At 39.3% G+C, this 26,594-nt stretch overlaps 1 protein-coding gene across 3 annotated transcripts in view; it reads right to left on the bottom strand.

The window, feature by feature from the left end:
* LOC149021936 (serine/threonine-protein kinase PCRK1-like) overlaps nt 1-25,740 on the bottom strand; it is a 30,007-nt gene extending 4,267 nt beyond the window's left edge. Inside the window, exons 1-5 of one of the 3 annotated variants that reach the window (XM_089150139.1) lie at nt 25,602-25,740; nt 25,416-25,493; nt 24,323-24,732; nt 11,783-12,043; nt 7,555-7,677 (exon numbers count right to left, since the gene is read on the bottom strand). In XM_089150139.1, the coding sequence (XP_089006265.1) occupies nt 7,555-7,677; nt 11,783-12,043; nt 24,323-24,732; nt 25,416-25,449 (828 nt within the window). In that variant the 5' untranslated portion in view covers nt 25,450-25,493; nt 25,602-25,740. The other 2 variants (XM_089150140.1, XM_089150141.1) reach the window with 2 other exon arrangements.
* Between the last annotated feature and the right edge of the window lie 854 nt (nt 25,741-26,594).

The raw sequence follows: 26,594 nt of genomic DNA, 5'->3' as shown, positions 1-26,594 counted from the left end.
AGGGCTGTTGTAAGATAGACTTGCAGGGGAGAGCATGGCGCTCGCATAGGCCGAGGTGTTTTGTTACTGAATTAATGGAGTTTTCTTGCTGAAGTTATGTTGTAATAGTTGCTCTGTTCTTGCTGAATGTTAATGAAGCTAGTCTCTCTATTCTATTCCTGTTATTGCTCTGTTTTGGGGTAAGTATGTGTAGAGAAACCCAAGTCAAGTGTGGCGTCTGTCGCCATGAGAGTGCACTGCGGTTAAGCTGGGGTTATAAAGCTTAACAAATTGGTATCTTATCCAGGGAATGATTAGGAGCCGAATGGAGTCCAGAGTTGATGAACTCGAGTCAGTGGTGAGAGAGCTTCAGGGGCAGTTGTCAGCCCTTGAGTCTAAGCTGGGATCTCTAGCCAACATATGGAGGAGGAGAAGAGTAATAATGAATTCAGAAATGAACTGAGGGCTTACTTGATGAGAGGGAAAGCAGTGGAGGTAGAGTTGCAGGTACCTGGGGTCATGGTGGAGAGGGCAGTCGATTTGCCACAAACCAGACATGAAATGGAGGCAATGATCATTCATTCAATGGGGGTCATCGGAGGGAGATGTGACTTTTACCCAAGCCATTTGGAGATGCCAGTGTTCACAGGGCATGACCTAGCAGAATGGATTGCCAAGGCTCACAGGTACTTTGCCATGAATGGATTGAACCGAGAAGAAATGCGGTAGGCTGCTACCTGTGTTTTCAGGGAAGTACACGAACCAATCGGCTCTTGGGAGGAACTCAGAGAAGAACTACTCCGTTGATTTGGTTCTCCATAGATGAACCCTCAAGAGGAGCTAATTGAGCTTTGGTAGACTCACATGGTGGTGGAGTAAAGGAAGAGATTCAAAACCCTACTCACTGCAGCAAGGACTCGCGGCACAGGGTGGATGATGGGATCTTCATGGCCAGACTCGGAGAAGCCATAAAGCCAACTTAAGGCCGTTCGCAGCCAAGTCGCTGGGTCAGATGATGTGGATGGCCAAGTCCATCAAGCCCAGGAATTGGGCAGTGAAGAGGCACAGGATGCCCATCACAAACCAGCCCCCAACAAGCCCATATGGAGGTGCCCAACAAACCCCTAACATTGGATCCAACATTAACAGCTCATTGACATCAAAGCAGGTCGCGAGTTCTGGAGTAGGAGCCAATATATGAAACCGGACCCGACCAACTCAAAAAACGACCCAGAAAGTCAAACATCCGTATCGGAAAACAACTCAAGCCAGAAAAAGCAACCCTAACAACTACCAGTCAAGACGGCTCACACCAAGGAGATTAAGCTATAGATGGATAAGGGGCTTTGTTTTAGGTGTGATGCCCCTTATTCTAGATCTCACCGACTACAAGCAATTGTGAGTGCTCCTAATGCCCAAAGCAGAGAGTGGAGAGTTGCCGACGAAGAGGAAGAGACACCGGTGGAGGCAGAGCTCTCAAACAATTCATTAGCAAGGCTCGAGTCACCTTGTAAAAATGAAACTGAGAGGGGAGGTCATGGTAGTACTGGTGGACTATAGTGGAACCGACAAGTCCATGGCTTAGGGACCCATGAACATCTAGGTCTGAAGGTGTACGAGAAGCACTTCCACGCGATTTTAGGGGATGGCCAAAGCCTCAGGGGCAAGGGAGTTTGCCTTGACATCGCAATTTCTATTGGAGAGGTCACCTTCATCCAGGACCTTCTCTCCTATAACCTTGGTAGTGTTGATATCATCCTAGGTGTCCAGTGGTTGTCGACATTGGGAGAAATTAGGAGCAACTAGCGGCTCTAGAATTTGAGTTTTGATCGGCACAAGAAGGCCATGATGTTGTGTGGAGACCTGGCTCTGCTCCAGATGGAGATCACCATGAAGGGATTGTGGAAGTCTATACAGATTAGAGAAGGGTTTTGGTTGCAACCTCTTGCGGCGACCAAAGGCATCAAGGGGCAGCCAACGGATACAGCACTGGATGGGCTGCTAACGGAGTTTGGGTAGTTGCGCACCGACCCCAAGGGATTGCCTCCACCAAGATCACATGATCGCTCTATACATCTGGTTGAGGGCAGCAATTCACTAAACATTCAACCTTACCGCTATCCCGACTCACAGAAGAATGAGGTGAAGCAACTATTGCAGGAAATACTAACTGCAAGATTGATACAACCCAACATTAGCCCATACTCGAGCCTAGTGTTGTTGTTCCAAAAGAAAGACAGCGGGTGGTGGTTTTGTGTGGACTATTAGGCTCTCAACAAGATAGCCATACCTGACAAGTTCCGTGATTGACGAGTTGTTGGACGACTTGGGAGGAGCCACGGTGTCTAGCAAGCTGGACTTGAAGTTGAGCTATCACCAAATTCAAGTAGTAAAAGCAGATGTAGAAAACATAGCAATTTGCACTCATAATGGGCACTATAAGTTTCTCTCTATGCCATTCAAACTCATAAATGCACCAGAAACATTCCAATGTCTTATGAAGTACTCCATGACCAAGCTGGACTTGAAGTTGAGCTATCACCAAATTCAAGTAGTAAAAGCAGATGTAGGAAACATAGCAATTTGCACTCCTAATGGGCACTATAAGTTTCTCTCTATGCCATTCAAACTCATAAATGCACCAGAAACATTCCAATGTCTTTTAAAACGACCCTTTGGTGTATAGCAGGTCCATGGACAAGCAATTGGTCCACTTCCAAACAACAATTGTTTTGTTTACATAACAAAGGTTGGCGGTGAACCAAAAGAAGTGCCTACTTGGGTTGGCAAAGCTAGATTATTTGGAACACTTCATCTCCAGAGAAGGTGTGGCTGCAAACCTGCAAAAAATCAGATGCATGGTTGAATGGCCTCGCCCACAAGACCTTAAAGCAGTTAGAGGTCTTTTGGGCCTAAAGGCATGGTATAGGAGATTTGTCAAGGATTTTTGGAAAGAGGCAGCACCACTCACGAACCTGTTGAAGAAAGATATTCTCCACTGGGATGCAACAGCCACCAAGGCAAATTAAGTCATTGGAGGCAGCCATGACCTCCGTAACCATGTTAGCCCTATCAGATTTTCCAAAGAAGTTTGCCGTGTAGACTGATGCATTTGGTTTAGGCTCAAGGGATGTTCTTATGCAAGAGGTACACCTCATTGCCTATTGGAGCCAAGTATTATCCACCCGTGCCCAGGCGAAGTCAGTGTATGAGAAGGAGCCAATGAAGATTCTTCTAGCCATTCAAAAATGGCACCACTATTTGATTGGGCAACACTTTAAGGTCAAGACTGACTAAAGGAGCCTAAAATATTTGTTGGATCAAAGGATTGTGACAGAGGACCAACAAGCTTGGTGACTGACCAACAAAAATGGGTCACCAAGCTGTTAGGGTATAATTTTGAGATCATCTACCATCCAGGAAGTGAGAACAAGGAGGTGAATGCCCTCTCTAGACAGCTGGATAGCGAAGTGCACCTTCTCTATTGGCACCAATGTGGTAAGTGGCTAATGGTTTGGGTGAGGAAGTGCAGACAACGGACCATTACAAGAAGGTGATTCAGGCCCCATTAAATGGTTCCGAAGAGTTCCCAGTTACCAGCTCAGGAATAACATTCTATTCTACAAAGGCAGGCTGGTGATACTGAAGAGGTCCCACTAATTCCAGCGATTCTGTCTGAGTTCCATTTGACCACTTTGGGGGTCATTCACAGTTCTTACACACTTAGAAATGGTTTGAAGCAATACTGGCAAGGGATTGTTCGGGAGTTTGTGGCCAGCTGTGACTCTTGCCAGCGTAGCAAACATTAGTCCATAAAACCTGTGGGGCTCCTCTAACCATTACTTGATCTGGAGCCTGTCTAGGAGGACATCAATGTGGACTTTACTGGAAATTACCAAAAACTAGAAGAGAAGATACTGGTGGTGATTGATCAACTCTCCAAGTATGGGGCACTTCATTGCCTTAAACCATCCCTATTGGGCTAAGGATGTAGCAGTCATGTTCAGCAAGGAGGTCATCTGCTTACATGGCTTGCCCATGTCCATTATATCCATTCATTAGCAACTTTTGGATGGAGCTGTTTAAAGTGGCAAGCACTCACTTGATATTCAGTGACACCTATCACCCACAGACGGATGGACAAATAGAGGTGGTCAATCAGAGCTAGGAAATTTACTTATGGTGATTTTATGCAAGGCAGCCCAAGGATTGGACTAATTGGCTCATGTATTGGTGCAACACCACCTATTATTCACCCACCAAGATAAGCCATTTCAGGTGGTGTAGGGCAGCTTTGTTGATACAGGAGGGTGGATGACCTCAAGTCTAACCTCCAAGAGTGAGAAAGAGTGTTGGATGACCTCAAGCCAGGTTGCTGAAGACCATATGAGTGCTTTAGCTAATGTTCACGCCTAGAAAAGGCCCAATGAGAAGCTCAACCACCGCATCTGTGGACATTACCCAATCATGAAGCAAGTGGGTCCTGTCGCTTACTGGTTTCTTTTACCAACAAAAGCCAAGGTGCACCCAGTTTTTCACGTCTCTCAGTTTAAGAAAGCTTCACATGTAATTTCTAACCACTACCTTCTTGATTAGCAGAAGATTGAGATTTTCAACTCATTTTGGAGTTGCTGGCGGTAAACAATCCCAAGATCTGTAAACAATACCGCGTAGCGAGGAGAAAGAGAGTCTGAGGAAGAAGAAGAGAGAACAATTGGACAATTGGGCTGGGGAATAACAGTGTATATTCTACTGTACCAACAAACACATGTTTCCAACACCCTTCACTGACAAATAAAACCCCAATACTGATGTGGTGCACAGTCCACCAAAATAAGATAATGCAAATTAATAATTAATCCATCGATCCCAACTCAATCGATGGTTGAGTCCAAGTGAATATAACAAATCATGTAAATCCTGAGTTCCGAACCCATTTTGACAACTCATGGGCTTACAGGAATCAACAAACTAGCCCCACTTACAGAAGTAATGGCAATATCGTGATAAACCAGAAAATTTCAAGTAGTTATTGGTAAATAAAGGAAAAGACTGGCAAATCTGTAAATATTACAAAATTGATGGAAATGGCATGAATTAATTAGGAGAAGTCTCAAAAGGAAACACAAACCTAAGCCAAAGGATAAACTTGGAAAGCAAAAACTTTCAATGGCAACAGGTAAATAACGTGCAGGATATGCTTAATACTTAAACATGGGATTTCCACACATTAAATACTAAATACATCAATAACTGAAAAAGAAGAAGTCAAAGGATGTCACGTGCAGCCAAAAACAGCAACGTAAAAGGTGGAGTAAGGGAATGGACGGGGGCAATAATGCCAATCAGAAAAAACTAAAAGGAAAATAACTTAACGCCAAGAAATAATCGATCTTGGAGTCATGATTGTCTTCTACTTCTTAACACTCACGGCCATAAGATCTAAACCAGTGTAAAGAAAAGCGAAAGGAGGAGAACAAAGAACGAAATGGGACTCGCGATTGCCTTCCTCGAACTCACTGCAAAATCCTAATTAGCTTCCATGGATTCAAAGTCTGCTCAACCACAACAAGCCCAGGCGGATCTTCTTCTGAATACCTAGGGGACTCGACCATATCTTCTTGATGATTGGCAGCCCCATTTAAATGCTTCACATCCACTTCTTCCCCCGCCAAAGCATTATGACATTCATCATTCTTGCAACAAAAAACATTATCCGCATTGCAAGAATGATCAAGCAGTGGAAACGACGAATCACCAACCAAACCATTTTTCCTTCTTGTTAGCAGAGTTTGACCACAACCATTTCCCAGATCGCAAAACCCTCACCTCATCTGCATCTTTAACAACTGACTTTGGCACAGAAATCCTAGTTGACTGTCTCATACCAACGGACAGCATGTGCGGTAGGTTCTAAAAGGGAATAAATCTCGAAAATATGTCCTCCCACTACAGTTCACAATAAATAAGAACCACACTGACTAAGATTCAAATTGTTTTTAGTGTTCATCATGCACATCCATACTCAACCACAGCCCGCAGGAACATGGATGGAACCATCGATGCCAAAAGCTTGCAAATACAAGCCATTCAGTCTGGTAAAATTCTTCATAACTCTGGAAACGAAAAGAAAAGACACAAAGAATATACAGCAGCATTGAATGATCTTCAATTAAAACTCTATAAACATATAATCTAAAAGAAGAAGATAACAGTGGAGGACTAGATAACCTTTTGGCCCTCAGGATTATCCTTCTTTTCCCCTTTCTCAATAACCAATTTCCCAGGAAACAAGTAAGAAGAAAACCAAATAAAATAAACCAGTGTTGGTTTTGTAACCTCCACCCAACAAAAAGCTTTTTAACAAATCAACAATCAACCAAAGATCAGTTCATAATGCAATAACAGCAAGTATGTTCTTCATCGAAATTGAAACCGGAAAGGCGGAAACCAGTTATAGCTCTGATACCGTGTACACAGTCCTAAGGATTGTAATCAATATACCAGGTAGAGAGCAGAAAGAGAGATTGAGGAATAAGAAGAGAATACAACTGGACAATTCGGTTGGGCTATAGAATCTGCATGTTCTATCGTACTAGCGAACACGTATTTATAATAAAACTAAAATAGAAATTACAGAACAGAAATATAACTCAAATACAACTCTAGCACTTACCTAATTAAGCCTAAAGCGTAATAGGAAACTCACTTAGATTAGGACACTAATAAAAATTGGATCCCCAAAATACCCTCCCCTTTTCTTATTACCCTTTCATCATTTTTACAACTTTACTCCAAACCTATCCCCTCCCTCTCTCTTTAATTTATAATCCCCCTTAGACCCTATCTTCCTTTGTTCTTTAATTTCGTTTAAGATTCCCTATATTTACAGTTCTTCAAATGTCTTGCAAACTTCAGTTTATTTATTGTTTCACCAACAATCATTTGATTTGAGTGTTCTACTCTTCATGTAAGTCAATAGCTAACCCTAACAGGGTTTTCCAACCCCATGATCGCACCATTTTTTGCTCTACATGACCTTTTAGAGACTGTCCAAGGCCACCAACTGCTGGCCCCAAGCAGGCAACAACAACTCAGCCTCATCCCTCTAAATGGGGTCACCTACAAGGATCCTTGCCTTCCAATCAGCTCCATTTGAAGTTGTCCTGGATAGAAGAGCTAAGATATCCATGTCTTTCCTCACCACTTATCATAAGGGTCAGTTATGTACGTCCTGGGCTCTTTATCACTCCTCCAGACTAGAGCATCCAAAGACCTCCGTTGAACGTGGTCAACCCATCACAAAAGAGCCATGGTTTATTTTATATAAAAGCATTGACTATATCCACAATTTTAATGCCCAGGATATGAACCAGGGAAGTCTGGAGATATCTTATCTGAAAAAAGATCAGGTATTGGTACCCCTATTCACATTAGCAAGTCACATGCATCATTATAGTATCATAGCAATCATGTATCTTTTCCTTGGGATATCTACTACCATGTGATTAGTACCAGCCGATACTTTTTCTTATAAATCATGCAATGTATCATGCATAATGAACATATACATACCGCAGTTGAGACATGACTCAAACCTTCTGAAGGGCCTTGCCTTGCCAATCCAAAGTCAGACAGTTTTGCATTCCATTGTTCATCCAACAGAATATTCGAAGCTTTAAAATCCCGGAATATTATCTGTTCAAGGAAACATGTCATGTTTAGTGACAAAGCAGCAATACAAAGAGCAATTGCTTGGACAATGTTTGGATCTAAAATCATGCAATTACATACTAGTATAGGTCTTCACTACAATTCGTCAATCAAAGAAAATGCATGTAGCTTTAAAATCCGAATGACGTAGCATAAGTGCCTAACGAATTATTATGACAAATCTCAGAGATGCAGTAACAGACAATTCCAACACCATAAATATCAGTAGAATCCTCCAAAATATATTAACTGTTTTTCTTTTATTGGCATGGCAAGATGCCCCTTTGACTGCAACCAGTGACACATCCAAAATAGAAAAGAAAGAATATCAACAGATAAAAAGGTGTGTGGGAAGAGATCTCCCAATTCTAAGTTCCAACCTGATTGATTACACTAGTATCTGGCTTGGGTTCACAAGTACTCAACAAATAATAGATATTAATTATAAGCTATAAAATCACTGTGCAACATTGGCGAAACATTTGCGTTGCAATGGTATCAATTCTAGATGGGACAGGTGCATGAGGGTGGACATATTTAACCACACAGCTTGGGGTTCTTCTGCACTATTCAGTCCGTTGTAACCATGCTCTTCAACATATTTAACCACTTAAAAGAATGTGACTTAGCGGAAGAATACAATTTGTGAAAGCTGATTTTGACCTATGGTGAATGTGAAATCCAGCCCAAACCTAGCCAGGACACCCTATTTGTTTTGAGATAAAGAAAGGCTTGTTTATTGTTAGACCTTGAAGTCGGACCTTGATTTCAATGTTGCTATCTTTGAAAGCCTTAGGAAATCATGTCTGACCTTTTCCTTAGGGTAGATCCAATGTCCCGAAGTGAAGGAAGAAGACTCTGTGGGCCCTCTCTGTAGAAGACATGGTGTTTGACCCGAAACCCATGGATATTGATGATGGTGCTCCACACTGGGAAGCATTGTCAGTGTTTGTTAAGAAACTGCGCATCGAAGAGGGATGAATTATTTGAAGTACCTAATGAACTCCCGTGCTCGATCCGAAGGTATTTCCTGAAACTAGACTTCTTGATTGACTTGTAGGAGAAAACCCCACTCAATTTGACCCTGTATAGCCCTCCAAATCCCTGTCCAAAGTTGCTGAACTATGCCTGGCCAATCCTGTTTGGTCGATCCCATCAACCAAGGAGCATCGACCAAGGCTGCCCAGCTGCGAGTTAATGATTCTTTTGAAATATTCCACCCCCTATTTACGCTAGTCTCGTGTTTTGAACCCTATTCTAATCATTTCAACACCTGAGAACGTGGAGAAGATTCCCCAAAGCTCCTCCTTGATATTGGTGAAGGATATTCTACTCTAATCATTGCGATCATTGTCTCTTGCCTCCATTATCATTTTCTAAGGTATGATTCTCTCTCTTGCTCTCTATCCTACTCATCCCTCTTCTTCTTCTTACTGTTGAGACCATGGCCAAGGTGCTTCAACCTTGCAAACACCTTGTTTGATGGGATCGACCACCTTGTCATGCGTGTCCCCTCCCATTTACATTAGTTTCCCCTTCATTCTTGCTATGCCTCACTCTCATTTTGATCCTTGCTTAGTAACTTGATTTCTTGTCCTAAACTGAAGTGTGAAGTATGATTAGTCTAAGTAATGGCTTGCAAATGATTGTAATATTGTTCCTAATCCATTCCCCAACTAATTCCCTAGCTTCCCTTTCAATTACATTGATTTCTCATTGATGCTATGATTCTTGTCTCTAGAACTTAGTATTCCGATTTGGGGCTTTCTAATTAAACCATTAGATGATGTTAATTACTTGCTTAGATGTGTTCTTATATTGTTATTAATCATCCTCCAAGTTTCGGATCAATCCAAGCCACGGAAGACCGATTTTGGACCAAAATCACCAAAATACACTATGCAGCCTCGATCTTGTTCCTTGGTCGATCCCATCAACCAAGGAGCATCGATTCAGCAGGTGCTGAACTGTGTTCTTCGCCGTTTTGACCCATTTGACCTCCGATTTTCCGGATTTCTTCTCCAATCTTTCATTTATGTTTGTCTAAGGTCTTAATACCATCATTGAATCATTCTTTTGTAACCTTTGGATCATCATCATCACAGCTTAAGGTGAGGACAGTTATCGCCATATAACATAGACTGTATGACTTTTACACTGTTGTTGGCAATTTAGTAGACTTAGCTTATTAGTTGATTCTAAACATCATATGACTACTGTAGTTACCTGATGACAGTAGCACCATGCTTAATTACTTTGTTTATCATGTCTATTTATTCTTGTCATGTACTTATACACTTGATCATGAGATGTTATGACATATCTTTTCTTATGATGATGTATTGTTGATATGTGATATGATGGAAATAAGCATGTGATTGCTTAGGTATAATTAGGGATTGGGGAGTGTCCTACTGACACTTCTGTCCTTGGACATTGGAGGGAATAGTATGGGATGTTCTCCGAAGATGCCCATCAACGCTTTCCCGAATTATTGAATAACATACATAGGACTTGTCTAGTGGTGTTTGGTTAGGATGTCCCCGTCATGTCAGACCCGAATCGGAAGGGCATTGAGACCGAACGACCCGTGGTAGCAATGGGGATTTGTGGGCGCTTAAGACCAATAATCAACCCGTGAGAGGACATGAATCACATTGTGGGGGCCATTTATTGGTAGGGTTGCAAATGGATAGACTTGGGCTCACGGGCACACAAGACCAGTAACCAACCCGTGAGAGGAAGTGAGAGCTTCCCGTCCACTATTTGTGGATGACCAATAGGGTTGAATAGTCCGTAGTCCGAGTAGGTTGGAGCCATAGGATACGTGACTCTAGTGTGAAGGATACCAGAAAGGATCCCAAGATATCTAAAATGGTTGAGGAATGGACGTATCCGGATCTGAGTTGACATGACTGAGTAGATGACTTGCATTGGGCTAGGCTTTACCGTGACATGCGCCAATACTTATACCAATGGTGATGTGAGAAAATAGTGACCAAATCCACAGCCATGGTTTTTGACTTGGACTTTACCCAACTACCCCGGCAGACCCAAGATACCTTAAATGGTTGAGGGGGAGTGACAAACGACCTAAAGAAGTATGGTGCTATGACTTAAAGCATGTCTACCATAGAGACCAACATTCATCGAGTTAGAATCATACTTGCACCATGTGTTTCACATCATATTGCATCATGTTATGACTTGTATCATATGGCTTATGTATTATGGAATAACTACATTGCTGAGTTCTTTTGAACTCACTCCTTTTTGCAACATCTTTTGTTAGACTTTCCTGCAGGTACTACTACTGTTGACTATAATGGTCAACACTTTGAAGACCAAGTTGGTGACTCATACAATACTGGTTACGGCGACTACGTCGGTGAAGACTATCAGTTCGAGACTGATATTTGTTAGGAGGAGATTCGGCCTTGTCTAGTTTCTTATGATTATCTTATTGAAGAAACATTGTATAAGTTAAAAGAAACTGTAACTTAGTTGCTTACCTTTTTCTTTCCCTTCTTTTAAGAACTGGTTGTAACATTTACTTTTATTCGATCTACCTTCAGCTGTTATTGTAGAATGGGTTTCCCCTTTTATTTCGTACTTTGACTATTTATTCTATTGGTATCATTTTCTGCACTTTGATGTTCTTTGTGATCCTTTTGAAATCCTTTCTTGACTTTTATTATTAAATTACTTGAAAACTATGATTTGTTCTTGCTTTTGATTAAGTTATTGTGCTAAGTGGATATAATCGTTCCTAAACTTGATCTTTTGGGCTGTGGATCACTCCCCCGAGTAATCCAGATAGGGTATCCCCTGGGTGGATTTTTGTGGGATGTGACAGTGAAGGCCCATCACCATTCTCTGAATAACATACTACATTGCTCCAAAGCATCTGACATTCTGAATAAATTATTGTTCTGAACGAAATATAAATGAAAACATCATAATCATCAACTTAACTTTATAAAACGAATCCATGATGATAAAAAAATAAAGAAATCTATAACATCCAACAAAAATAAAGGAGAACCTAAAACCAGATAAAAGTACAAGATGGGATGGAAAACGAGCATACCTGAAAATCCATTTTCTCATGGAGGTGTGCCAAGCCACGAGCTGCATCTTGAGCAATTTTCAGTCTCATGGCCCAAGGAAGTGGTGCTGGTGACCGAGTTGATAGATGGTCCTCAACACTCCTGTTGGGCATATATTCGTAAACCAGGAGTCGCTGGATTCCCCTCTCATCATCCTCAGCACAATAGCCTACAAGTTTGACCAGGTTTGGGTGTTCAACCACACCAAGGACATTCACTTCTGTCACCCATTCTTTGTGCCCCTGTTAGATAGTAAACACACATAAACAACCAATTATGTAAATAGAACATTTAAGCAGACTCAAAACATGGTACTAAATCTGGCAACATCTCACCAAAATTTCGGCAGATTTCAGTAATTTCGACCTTAATGAAATGAGATAGTAGGTCGAAATGAAGATGGGCAAAAACTCAATTGAAATTTTGGAAATTTTCAAATTTTCGGTTGAAATCTTGAGAATTTTGGAAATTATGTGACTCGGGACTCCCACTCAAAAGGATGTACTTGACCAATGTATAAATGTGTAGTTATGAATGAGAATTCAACAGTATATTGGCAATCAAGGGTGAATATAAACCACCTACTAGGTAATTATTTTCGCAATATGGTCATCTAAATGTGTTAATATTAATACAACCTAAAATAAGATTTTCATGAATGTGAATTTAGACTTAATGTTTAGATGGGTGAAAATACATTCAGACTGACCACATAGAGCAAGCCAGAGTGCGAGTCCAAAATACTATTGTGGGCTATTCGTTTTCACCAAACTAATCATGGATATGTGTTTATAGGCACTGCAATAGGCTGCCCAATAAGAATCAGGCCTGAAAATAGCTAAAACACACCATAACGTGCCACTGGAATTTGGCAGACCTTGTACCAGATTTCAGCGAGATTTTGACAGAAATCTTGATATCTCGGTCATCTTGCTAGGGGCAAGATAGTGAGAAGTGAGAATAGACGAAACCATGAGCTATGCTTAGTTGGAAAGAGGGAAATTACATTAGTGCAACCCAGGCCTTGAAGTTTGAAAGTGAGTTTGTATTTTATTAAATAGTGTGACCCAATAAACCATAGTTTTTGCCACTGTTCAAATTCCGGTCAAAACAAGCAGAAATTTCGAAAAACAAGATGAAATGTCCCAACCTAAAAGTGTCAAATCTCCATTTGTCTTGGTTGAAATTTCAACCAAGATTGAACTGACTCACTGGAATTGACCAAGTGGACCATTTCGGTCCGTCCTTTTAACTTCAAATACCTGGTTTCAAGTTTGTAAGCCATCATCCTAAATAGAAAATAATAAAATAGTTGGGTAAAACCTTTCTGACCTGCTAAGAAATTTGTATAAACAATTTACAGGAAGACTAGTAGCAGCAGAGGAAGTACTAATTCTTGTTTGGTCTCAGTATTTCGACCCTACCAAGATACCAAGATTTTGATGAAATCATGCTGAAAATCAGTATCTGCCAGCTTTTGGTGATATGTTTTGGTGGGTTTTATCCATTTTTTGGGGTCTGATTCTGCTGCCTATTTTAAGGCTTATAAAAACATGTCTAGGATTGGTTTGGTAAGAGAAGAGAGAGAGAAACAAAAAATCAGAATGGTCTTTTGCACTCCTCTTGCTGGGTTGCATGCAGTAGAATCTGAATGAAGCATAAATTCGCATTCATGAAAACCCTATTTTAGGTTAAATAAACACAGGGATCATATTGCAAAAAGAGTCACCTAAATTGGTGTTTCGCATTGGCATCCTTTATAGGCAATATATCGTTGACTCCTCATGTATAAATAACATGTAAACATTGGTTGAGTATTTAAAAGCATAAATGATAAGCAATTTAAAGTTTTAAACAATTAACGAAGTAAATCATTTATACATATTGTCAATGATTCATAATAATTGGAGAAAATTACATATACACCCTTTAGGTTTGTAAGCTATTACATTTACACCACCTTGAGTTACAGCCTCTATTTCAAATCATATATCAGCCTTACCGGCTTAAGTAATGACTCAACATCTATTGTATTTTCAGAATTCCCATACCCTCCTTTGCTTCATAACAAGACTGCAATATGAAAGACTGGCCGGGCTTTTCCAAGCCCAATCTGAGCCCTAAACGCTCTTACCTAAGCCCATACCCACCCTAACCCTCATTCAGAGCCTAAGATTCTTGTCCTTGACCGACCCTGACCCTGATAGGCCAAACCAAACCCAAGCCCTACCTAATTGTTCCTAATTGAGACTTGTCGACCCGAGCTGGCCATGTCCCTGTCTCTGTCCTTGTCCCTAATTGGCCATGTCCATAGTAGGATATCTCGCTCTTGAGGGCAATCTCGCCCTTCAAAAATACCGAGATCTTAGTCGAGATGTCGTAAATCTCAGGGGTTCAACTTGAGTGAACTCAAGGGCCCATCTTGGCGGTTTCAAGGGTCAGGCTGGGCTTGGAAATTGATATTTAGCCCTATTTCAGACCTTTTAAACATATTGGTGACCTTAGATTTGTGAGAAAACAACTCTATGTATGAGTTCCAATTCAACCCTAAGGTTGAAACCGAAATGGTATAGGAATGAACATACAATGTTATAAAACATGAAATTTAGAACCATTAATTGATATAATTGAAAACCAAGTGATAAGACACACCAAATAACTTACATTGTTCAAAATTCCATCCACATAAGTACAATACTACATCATCATTCTCAACTCTTGAGCATACAGTAGTACAAGCACTTATGACATAAATTATAACTTCATAAAACAAGGTGAGATGAAATTAATCAAGGCTCAGCTCCACCAACACTAGGACCACATCTTGCAAGTCCTCTTTGGCATCTCAATGTATTTCAGCCAACCCGACGAGGTGGTCAAGAATGTCATCCCTCACAAAATTAGTGACAGCAGGGCACTTGGGTGTATCCCTATGGTTTCCAACCAAGTGTTGTTTGAACCTCATTTCACATCTGATGAGGACTTTAAATGGTTTTGCTTGAAGAGTATCATCATTCACGAAATTTCACCTTGCTAGAAGAACACCTTCAAAATGGCCATGATTGATGTTGGTTTGTTGATATAGATGTGCTAAAGAGTCCTTAGGAGTGGTGCATGCAAAGATCCAACAAAATTTAATGAAAAAATCCAGCCAAAATCACCCTTGCAGGTTGCTGTGAAGATATGGAGCAAGAGGAGCGAGAGAGAGTCGAGACTAGATTGGAATCTCGTCTCCACTCAAACAAGAGGGGGTAATATTGGTGTTGGTTCGTCCAAGATCCCTGGCCAAGCCGAGATCTCGACTTAACCAAGATGTCGATTGAGTTGGGGTAAAATCCTGGTATCTCTTGGTCCTGTCTTGAGGCGATGGAAGAGCAAGATCTTGACAACATCTTGCGAGATCTCCTACCATGGCCATGTCTGTGTCTCTGTTGTTATCCCTATCCTTATCCTCGATGGCCCTATTCTTGTCCCAAACCCTAGCATCTGGTTAGTATATATATGTATGTTGGAAATCAAGCTCTAAGAATCAAATCAGTAGTTGAACTGAAGAAGAAAGCAAGGGAGAAGAAAAAGGAGAAGAAGAAGAACCAGTAGTAGCCTGTGATTCTTGATTAACTTCCTAAAATCACAGGTTGGTCTATTTATAGCCTTCAAACTCCAATTACAACTTGAGAGACAAGTAACATTGTCCTCTAGAAAAGGAAACAAAATTACAAATGAAGGACAAAATAAACTAACATAGGATTCTGCCCAAAATAGAAAGAAACAGAAATAGAAAGTATGGAAATAGTACCAAACTGAAAATAGAAACTAAGTAGAAACATAAACGTTAATTCTTCAAAACTTATGCACTAAGACTTCTTCACCAAAAATAGAAACTTATGCAACTCACAAGGCTTGCGCAAGTCTCAACACTCCCCCACAAGCTGGAGCACACAAGTCTCTCATGCCCAGCTTGGAACAAATAAACCCAAAATTAGGTTTGAACAAAGCTTTAGTGAACACGTCAGCTAGCTGATCAGTAGAACCCACAAAGGATGTCTCAATAATTTTCTTCTTAACTACATCACAAACAAAATGGCAATCTACCTCTATATGCTTCGTCCTCTCATGGAAAACTAGGTTACTAGCAATATAAGCGGTAACTTGATTATCACAAAACATCCTAATGGGAGAGAAAATTGGAAACCCCATCTCCTCCAACAAGGGGCTTCGAAGCCACATTAACTCTGTAGCCATGTGGGCCATAGCTCTATGTTTTGCTTCAGTGCTAGATTGGGCAACAATGGACTGCTTTTTAGTTCTCCAAGTCATAAGATTCCATTCCCACCAAGAAAAGTACAATAACCTATTGTAGACTGACGATCAATTGTCGTTTTTGCCTAATCCACATCAGAGAAAGCAACCAAATACATACTTCGATTTGGTCGATAAATAAGTCCTTTACCAGGAGCACTTTTGAGAAAGCACCCTTATTGTTGCATCCCAACTGGCCTTCTTAGGGGACTGCAAAAACTGACTTTAACACTCCTATAGCATAAGAGATATCAAGCCGTGTAACTATAAGATAAGCTTCCCATCCGGACTTCTGTGGTGATGGACATCATCCAACAACTCACCATCATTAAGTCCAAATTTTAATTGAGGATACATGGGAATGTAAGAGGGTTTGGAGGCAAGCATTCCAGTCTTAGTAAAAAGATCCAAAACATACTTCCTCCGTGACAAGCTAATTCCTTTTTTACTTTGGATTGCCTCAATTCCCAAGAAATATTGTAGATTACCTAAGTCTTTAGTCTGGAAGAGTTTTTATAAGTGCGCCTAAACTGCATCGATAGCTGCAACATTATTTCCTGAAAGAATTATCTCATCTACATACACTGCCATAATAACTATATTGCCACCTTGCCGTCGGACAAAAATAGAACGGTTAGAATAACACTAAACATACCTGAAAGACTCCATAGTACTGCTGAATTTCTCAAACCAAGCTCGCGGAGACAATTTGAGACCATAAATTGCTTTATGTAACTTACAAACACGACTACGATCCTCCCCCTGAGTAACATACCCTAGAGGTTGCTCCATATAAAACTCCTCTTTAAGATACCTCATACAAGAATGCATTTTTTTATATCTAGCTGAAAAAGAGGCCAGTTATGATTATAGCCAAATAAATCAAAACCGAACAAAATTGAGTCTAGCCACAAGTGAAAAAGTCTTAAATAATCAACACCAAGGTTTGTGTATAGCCCTCGGCTACCATGCTAGCCTTCAACCTTTCAACTGTACCATCAGAGTGATACCCGATAGTATACACCCACCAACAACGTATCACATCCTTCCCAAGGGGTAAATCTACCAAAGACCAAGTATTACAAGATTGTAAAGCATCCATTTTCATATCCATAGCAACTTTCCAGCTAGTGACTAAAGGCCTCACTACAATGGGTCGGAATATGAGTGACAGATAGGGAAACAACAAGATCATGAAAAGAGGAAGGTAAATGGGATACAGACACATAATAAGAAATTGGGTAAACAACATTGGAACAGAGAGTGCAAGTTCATGTACATTTCTGGATGGCAATAGCTAAGTCATCCAAAGTCAAAAGGGGGCCACTAGTAGAAGAATCCACTAATGGAGAGGGTGAAGATGGAACCATAGTGGAACTAACATCAACATCCATTGGAGGAGAAACGCTAGTGTCACTATGAGGGACTTTATTATCCATAATATGACCCGTCAACTTACGCTTATGCTGATAGACCAGTAGAGGAGCATTGTCTGTCGACGGAACTAAAGAAGGAATGGGAGGAGTATCATTTAGAACAAAATTTTCATCAAACAGAGATGGACTCAAACAATATGGGGTATCCTCGAAAAATGCCACATCAACACTCACAAACTATTTATGACGAATGGGATCATACCACTGAAAACCTTTTGAGTACGTGAGTACCCATGAAAATGCACTCTATAGACTAGGGAGAAAGCTTATTTACAATATGTATATTATGAACAAAACAGACACAATAGAAGACTTAGGTGGCATTAAAAATGGATCTCCATTGGGAAAAACAATCGAAAACCGTTACTTATCAAAAAGTAAGGCTGAGGGCATTCAATTGATTAAATGAAATGCAGTCAAAACACTATGACACTAGTAACTCTTGGGCGCATTCATATAAAAGTAAGAGAGCTCGTGCAACCTCCAAGAGGTGACGATTCTTGCGTTCAGCCTCTCCATTCTGTTGAGGAGTTAAGGAACAACTGATTTGATGAATCATGCAGAAACAAAAACTAGATACATCATTTTGCACATATTCCAAAGCATTATCAGATCTCTTTATTTCATGAACAAAACTTTTAAATTTTGATAAAAACTCAGTGCAATCTTTTAAAAGATACAACCACGTGGAAAAGACGAGAAAAGTCGTCCACAAAAGTCACAAAATAGCAAAAGCTATGTTTATTACTAACTTTGTTTGCCCCAAGATGTCAAAATGAACTAAAGAAAATAAAGATTCACTACGAAGGACAATGTGGGGAGGATAGGTGGCACGATGATGTTTTCCTAACTCACACTCCTCACGGTTCAACTTAGACACAAACCTAAAAGAGGGATATAAAAATTTCAACCAAGCTAAGGAAAGACAATCTAATCAATAGTGCCATTGAAAAGCATCCACACCATTATCAAAAAGAGCCGCAATTGGGGTAGCATAGTCTAGATAGTAAAGTCCATTCAGTTCACCCCCCCCCCAACCAATCGTCTTCCTTATGTTAAGATCCTGAAAAACAAAAGAAGTAGGAGAGAATGTTACAGAATGATTTAAGGCTTTAGTTAACTGACTAACAAGTAATAAATTGAATGAAAAGTGAGCAACACGTAGAACTGATGATAGTTTAAGGGAAGAGAGACACTTCAAGAACCTAAAATAGGTGTGGAAGTCTCATTAGCTATAACAACAAAACTATTTGTAGTGGATTTAGAGAACAAACTAAAAAGGGATGACTATCAATCATATGGGAAGAAGCCCCTGAATCGATGATCAAAAGGGTGGATGTAGAAGTAAGTAATGTTGTATTACCTGCATAAGAAAGAATTGTGGCAGAAGTACGTGGATGTAGAAGTAGTTGTTCCAATACTTTGTAAGTGACAAAGGATTTCACTCACATCATCACGTAGAGTTTTAGATAGTCCCCAAAAGGAAGGTCTTGAAGCATTATTGTTAGATGTTAACGTTTTTATACCACCATCGGATACAACATGAATGGCAAGTTGTTTGGCCCATTCTGGCTTCCCAGGCTTAACCCAACAAGCCTCTACCAAGTGTCCTACTTTGCCACAATGACCACAATGAGTTCATAACCAAGATGAATTATCTAACTTCTGAACACCACAACCACCAGATGATCGATTAACTCCCCCCAACCACGACCATGGCCCCTACCGCGAGTAGAAGTAAAAGCAGAACTTTCTCCTTTGGAACCAATCCCAGGAGAATTACTGTCAAGCAATGCAATTCATTGGAGTCTAGAGTATGCATCATTGAGATTAGGAACATATTCACCTACTAAGAGATGTCATTTGACGGCCTTTAGTTCATAATTTAAACCAACAAGAAACTTAGACACAAACAATTTCATTCCTCTAAGCTTTAAGTTTCTCTATATTAGTAGAGAGAGACTAAAAGACATTCAACTCCTCAATCATGCCTTTGAAAGAATTTAGTAATCCCACAGAGATTTATCAGCTTACCGAAACTGAAATAATTTTTCATAAATATTATAGATGCGGGTCATATTTTTGGCTTGAGATATGTTTCATGGAAATTATCCCATATTCCCTGGCAGTTTTGTGAAACATAACATTTGCAACTATGTCAAGTTCCATCCATTCCACATCCAGATCTTAATGATCGCATCATCTTGGGCCCAACTAGCATAGGTTTAATTAGTTTCAGCTGGGAGGTTAGTCTCAATAAATTTGAGCTTACCCTTTGCAAGAATATAAACACAAACAACTTAAGACCATAATAGGTAGTGAGAACTACCTTTTAATTTAATGGACATGATCTGAACATCTATGTTGTCTCCTAGAGGTCCCTTGGAGTCAGCAATACTCATAGTGGAATCACCAATTATGGTTGACATAGAAAACTGAGGTAGATCTTACCAGATATAACACCACCGTAGTGGAAAACACAAACAAACCAGCAGTGCAAAAGTGCAAAGATAGCCGTAGCCCAGAACTTGGATTATAAAAAACTGTAATCCGCTGAATGCAGAAATAAAGGGGGAGATAGGGTAGTAAAAATTGAAGTCGATCCAAGCTCTGGGGGCTTCAATACAGGTAGTAGGCAGGGGACATCAGTTTACATGAAGGACTGATCTAAAAACATGTTATTTGCAACGACAGTTGTTGTACACAAAAGGAAGAATAACAAAAAGAAGCTTTTCAGAAGAGCTCGATTGGGAGAATACTGATTTGATTAAAAGAGCTTTGATACCATGTTAGACGTCAAGCTGTAATAATCAAACCAGTAGGTGAACTGAAGAAGAAAGCAAGCAACAAGAGAAAGGAGAAGAAGAAAACCACCAACAACATTAATCCAGAACCGCAAGCTGGTTTATTTATAGCCTTCAAACACCAATTACAACTTGAGAGACAAGTAACCTTGTCCTCCAAGAAAGGAAACAAAATTACAAGCGAATAACAGAATAAACTACACATGATTCTGCCCCAAAATAGAATATATGAAAATAGTAACAAAGTGAAAATAGAGACTCTAATTCTTCAAAACTCGTGCACCAAGACTTCTCCAAAAATAGAAACTTATGCAACTTGTGCACCCAGACTGCTGCCCCAAGTCTTAGGCACCAAGTCAACAGCCACAAGGCTTGTGCATCAAGGTTGCACAAGTCTCAACAATATATATGTTAATTAAATGCATAATCTAACCTATTTTTAACTTCAAACCATCTATATATAAAAAAAAATTTTAAATTATAAAACTTCCAAGCTACTAATAAATCTGATATCAAAAATTTCAAAAAATCCAAGGTAAAGTAAAAATAAAATGCATAAAAGTATAAAACAAACAATATGGTTAAAGATAGATACCTCACATCATCAGACGTTGAAGCATCATCCTTTATCAACAATTAATATGGTCAAAAATATTTTGATAATACATTATGCCATCAAAAAAAAAATTTAATATATACATAATGATAATTTAAGTTTTCTCTTGAAAATCTTCTACTTCTAAATTTTACTTAGATGTTGAAATCAAGGTTGTTTATCCAGAAAAATTATGCTTTAGTGCAACAATGACTTGAATTGGTTCTCAATTCTTGTTTACAGTATGAGGCTACTACACATTCACACTCGTAGGAAGTCCTGAGTTAAACTTGTTATGTGTGCTGATCATTGAAAAGCACTTGAAACAGTTTACGTGGAATTTTGATCCTACAAGACCCTAGATCAAAAGTAACGATTTATGACCTTAAACTTTTGGCCTTTAAAAGTATTCCAATTCAATTAGAACTTTGATTCAAAAACACCCTAATTTAATTGGATTTTAGATTCCATTTACAACAATAATAGAGTACAATATAGCTAAGTAAGTCAACAAAAATTTACATATTAAATAGGGTGTAGCCAAGGACTTAGTTTGTTTGTTTTTATGGTAACATGTAAATATAAAAAACAATAAATCATTTATTTTTACTAAACTACAACAACAACAAAATAAAAAATAATATAGAAAAGAAGTGGAGTCATGGGATTAGAATGACTCGTGGTAAACTCAGGGTATAGATCAACGTTAACATGAGGATCAATATTAGGGTTAAATTCACGGTTAAATCCATAGTTAAAATCATAGCCAAATTATGGCTAGGATCAAGGTTAATATGAGGGAAAATATTAAGGACAAAATCAAGGTCAAGATCAGGGCTAAATCAAGGACAAAATCAGGGGAAGGATTAAGGCCAAAATCAGAGCCAGAAAATCAGGGACAAGTCAAGCGAGAGAATAATAGACCACCAGGGCTTAACTTTCACCCCTACTTAGCAAGAACTATGGAATATAATTTATTTTTTTAATTGAATCGAGAAGTTAGGGAATTTTGTACGTGGCATTGTGTTTTTTGGCTATTATTAGGTCTTTTTTCAATTTTTTCCTTATATATAGAAGATTCAATAAGCGCAAATATGTCATTTTCTATTTAAAACTAACAATGCTAGGCACAAGCAGATAGTTGTAATAGAAAAAAATTTTAGCGGGTGTAAATGTAATAGTTTGCAAAGGATTATATATGTAAGTTGTTCTAATATAACATTATTTTCAAGCTCATCATCTCATCACACTTATCTAAGATCTTAATACATCTGCTAAGTACTTCCTGAAGTTTGATGGATCTAACATGCATGGTTCTTTGAGTACCTGTCGCAGGACACAGATCAGCCAATTCTGACGAAGCCCCCTGATCCATTGTGATAAATTCATATGAGGCTGCTGGTAGCATGTACTGTGGTGGGTTGGGTAGGAGAAGATGTCCTCCCAAAAATCAATTCAATACATCCCTTTGATTGGGAGTCGCACTTAATTTCCAAAATTTCAACTGAAATTTTCAAACAATATTTCAACCAAAATTTCAGTCTAATTTTGGTCATTTTTGTTTCCACCAGTTCTTCCTATTGGCTGGGTCAAAATTTCTCCGAGATTCATACAGTGGTAGCAGCAATCATCAACCTTGATATTTGAGAAGATAAAACTCAGATCTGAGTAACATAGAACAGCTGAAGGCAAAACAACTCCTGAATTTGATTGAATGCTCCTTAAATTGATCTCACATAAACCATTAGATATATGTGAAGAACAGTTATCAGGCAAACAAACCCAAAGTATGATACTGATCTGTAAAGATATCTGATAACAGTAAGCAGATTGCTTCAAATACGTCATCATGAAACGATAAATTGGATATTTTCACTAGCACGAGATCGCGGGGCCAAATGGGCCCTAAAAAGCAATCTAATCTCCTATTAGAGGTGGGTAATAATCTCTCAAAACGTAAATGACATATTCTGGCCAGATCAGGGACAATAAGAGAAATAAATATTGGTTAAAAAAAAGACAGTATCACCCTTGCTAGTGGAATCAATTGATAGTTGATATTCCGGAACTTTGAACTCCGGATCAGAGTCAAAGGTGCTAATCAATATCGACAATAAAAGCCCTGAGCCATTAGGAAATAATGATGCTGCCTCTATACTTAATATATCAGTAGTTCTGCTAACATGTTGGAGATTAACCAGAAAAAAACAGAGGCGATAAGCTTTACATGAATATAGACCTATTCTTGTGGATGGGATCCTTCACGAAGAGACATTATTGATCAGACTGCTCTGGTACCACGTAACTCAATATAATCAGAAAGCGAAAAGGCAAACTGAAAGAAGACAATTAAGAGACAGAGAGAATAGAACCAGCAATAGTTGTGTCTATGCATTACTGCTGGGCTATCAGCTTCTATTTATGACGTGTAATATACAGCAACAGAACCACAATCGAATAAGGAAACTAACTAATCAAAACAACTACTATGCAGTGTGAGGTTTCCTACTCCACCACTGAAAAACAACAGTGGAGCCAATAAGATCCATAACTAAGATCATAACAGAGCCACAGTTGGATGGACCTATATTCAAAAGACCATCATGTTATATAGAGCTGGATTATAATAAACATCATGCACCAGGGTAGGAAATTTCTTTGGATTTTTTGCCCTTTTAATCAATCAGTACGGCACCGTACTGGAGGGCCGCACTTGGCATGTCAATCAAGTGCTCACTTATAGTAAACTTGGTCATGAGCTCACGTCCTGGAAACAGCCTCTCCAGAAACAGTGGTACGGTTGCCTACATCTGACCCTCCCCTGACCCTGTTAAACACAGGAGCCTTGTGCACAGGGTATGACTTGTACAGCATACAGCTTTCTTATAAGGTCAGCCATTTTGCGGTGCCAAAACTCTACCCAGAATTCTTAGGTGTGAAATCTACAGCTTCCCATTCTATCCAGAGCTGGCAACCTAACAACTACCAAATGTTAAGCCAATAATTTGCTGGTAGAAAATATCAGAGCCCTTTGAGCAGTCCCAACTGGCCAACCATGAAGTTCATCCTTCATTAATATAATGGGCTGCTGACGGCAAACCAGGACCACCTTATGGTGATGAACATGCCACTGACATTGTATTGGTTCCTTCTGTTACCCTTGTTGATTGGCTTCATCACAACTAGCAGTAAATCAATTCCCATTACCCTACCATAGAGTTTATATTGATAATTACATTAGTTGGAAACAAGATTGCAGCTCATCTTCCTTGCATGAGACAATTATAAATAAGGCAACTTTGCATCGCATTAAACGCAAGGACTCATAAACAAATTTTTAGACTAATTAAAATATTAGCACTCAAAGTCAAGAGGAAGAAACCTTACCTGCAATCCTCTCCTGCTTAGTTGTTTAACAGCAACGTCGAGCTTGTTATGTGGGTCTTCTAAATTTTTTATCATACCCCTGTAAACACACCCAAACCCTCCTTCCCCGATCATAAGTGACCTGTTGAAGTTTTTGGTGGCTGTCTTCAGCTCTGAGTAATTGAACACTCTAAGGTTGCTGGGCTTCTGAGAAAAACTTGGAAATGTGGAGCGCCCAATAGATCCTGGGCTCATCTCCGAGGACATATTGAACTCAGATCCTGACCTCTTCATATCACAACCACTGGATGAGGATGCCCAGGACCGAACTGAGGTGGATTTTACGGTCTTCAGTTCATCCTTCTCCGTATTGGAGAAAAAGAAGCAATTCATAATCCTCCCTCGAATGATACTACTACACTGATTCTCCTCTGCGAATCCAAAGTACAAAAGAAAGAAAGCCTCAAAATATGCCAGCACGAAATCCCAAAATGGACAAAACTAATTAACTCAAACAACTAATTGATCAAATTGGCAAAGAAAAAGGTGAAATTGAGATAAACTCAACACTCTACTCATAAAAGGAAAGGAAAAATGGACCATACAAAGACATCTACTTTAAGGGGAAAAAAAACACATCAAATAAAAGCCGACATCTCCAAGACTCCAAATAAACCAAAAAACAACAATCAACTATATTTCCTTGCAGGCAAAGCCCACCATAAACCCCGATCAGTTCATGAACACCAACCTTTTCCATAAATCTAACTTTCAAATTAATGGGTTCCTGAAATTACCAAAAAAAAATTCACCAAGATAAAGAATACCTAAAACCCATCTCCACCTAGGGATTCTCCATTAAACCGATCACTCTAGACTGACACTACTCAACGACCTCATTTGGATTCTTAACTCTCCGATTCTCGGCAGACACTCAATCCATCACAAACTGTTCAACTCAGTCTTCCTGCAAAGCCTAGCTTCTATAGAAATGAATTACCTTGAGATGCAACACAATGACTCCTTGTTCACAACCCAATTTTAAGTCAAACCCATAAAACATCCCAAGTTCAAAGTTGTCGCCTGTGATGAAATTGTGAAAATAACATCTCACCTTTTATCTTTGTCGTTGGATTTTCAGAAGTCATTCGGCAGTTTGATATAGTCCACGGGAGAACAGGGATCCCATTATCTAACAGAAGTCAACAAAAGACACCCAGAAATCAGCTGACCAAACGAGAAAAAGAAAATGAATATATTTACCAAAAAGAAAAGAAACACAGGGGAATTAGAACGGAACATGTTTAGAAGTGACAGATATATTTCCTCGTCAGACAAGAACTCTCAGAAGGGTACATTCTCAGATGATTCTCTAAAACCCATATGGCTAGTTTGTGAATTTCATTTTTTTTCTTCCTTTTGGGTAATGAAATTTGACAGCTCAAACCCATTAAATATCTTCTTTCCTCCCGACGGATGCTTCCCTTGAAAACATTCTCTACGTATATATGTATATTAACCAAGCCATTGCTTCATTTTTTTTTTCGTTTTTTTTTTTATGAGAAAAGATAAAATTTATTATTAAACTTGAGAATTACGAATACATTTAAAGGTAGCCTTACTCCATTTCATACGTTTATGGGAACACTATTCATGTGCAATTTCATTTGGTGCTCCAAATCTGATCCAACGGCTTCATTGTAGATGAACCTGGTTTTGAGCGTTGCTTTGGTCTCAATTAAGAAGTAAGAAAGTCAGAGTGGACCGATCATTGGGATTGATGGATGGCCTCCGAACTTTAGTTAGATTGGAGCGGTTTTAAGGTCTGAGTGATAAGTGAGAGTCCAAACAAAAGACAACGAGAGTGAAAATTATGTATCTTGCATAGCATTGAATTGCATTATCTGTACCCAACCTACCAAGGGCAAGTGGATTTAATACACCTTAGTCAATTTCAGATTCCTATGATGTCAGCCTCATAGGAAGAGATTTGACAAGTGACGTGGCAAATCACTAGCCAAATTAGACAAAAACCCATTAGCTTAAACATTAACTTTCTATAAAAGGCTAACAATCGGATTCGAAAACTGATAATCAGCAACGTGAAATCAAAAGAAATGCCAATCAGGAATCGAATAGCTTATCATTTACCTAAAAGTTTTGATTTTGAATTTGAGTACCTTCTATAAATTTTCGTTAGATATTGGATTAGATTCAGATAGCTATTTTGTTTATTGGATCCGGATCCGAATAGTGATATATCCAAGCCGAATCCAATTCATTTACAAGTCTA

Source organism: Hakea prostrata, chromosome 3 (assembly GCF_041222555.1).
Source record: "Hakea prostrata isolate BN-2017 chromosome 3, UWA_Hpros_2, whole genome shotgun sequence".
Classification (NCBI taxonomy): Eukaryota; Viridiplantae; Streptophyta; class Magnoliopsida; order Proteales; family Proteaceae; genus Hakea; species Hakea prostrata.
This window is presented reverse-complemented; position numbering and strand designations above follow the sequence as displayed.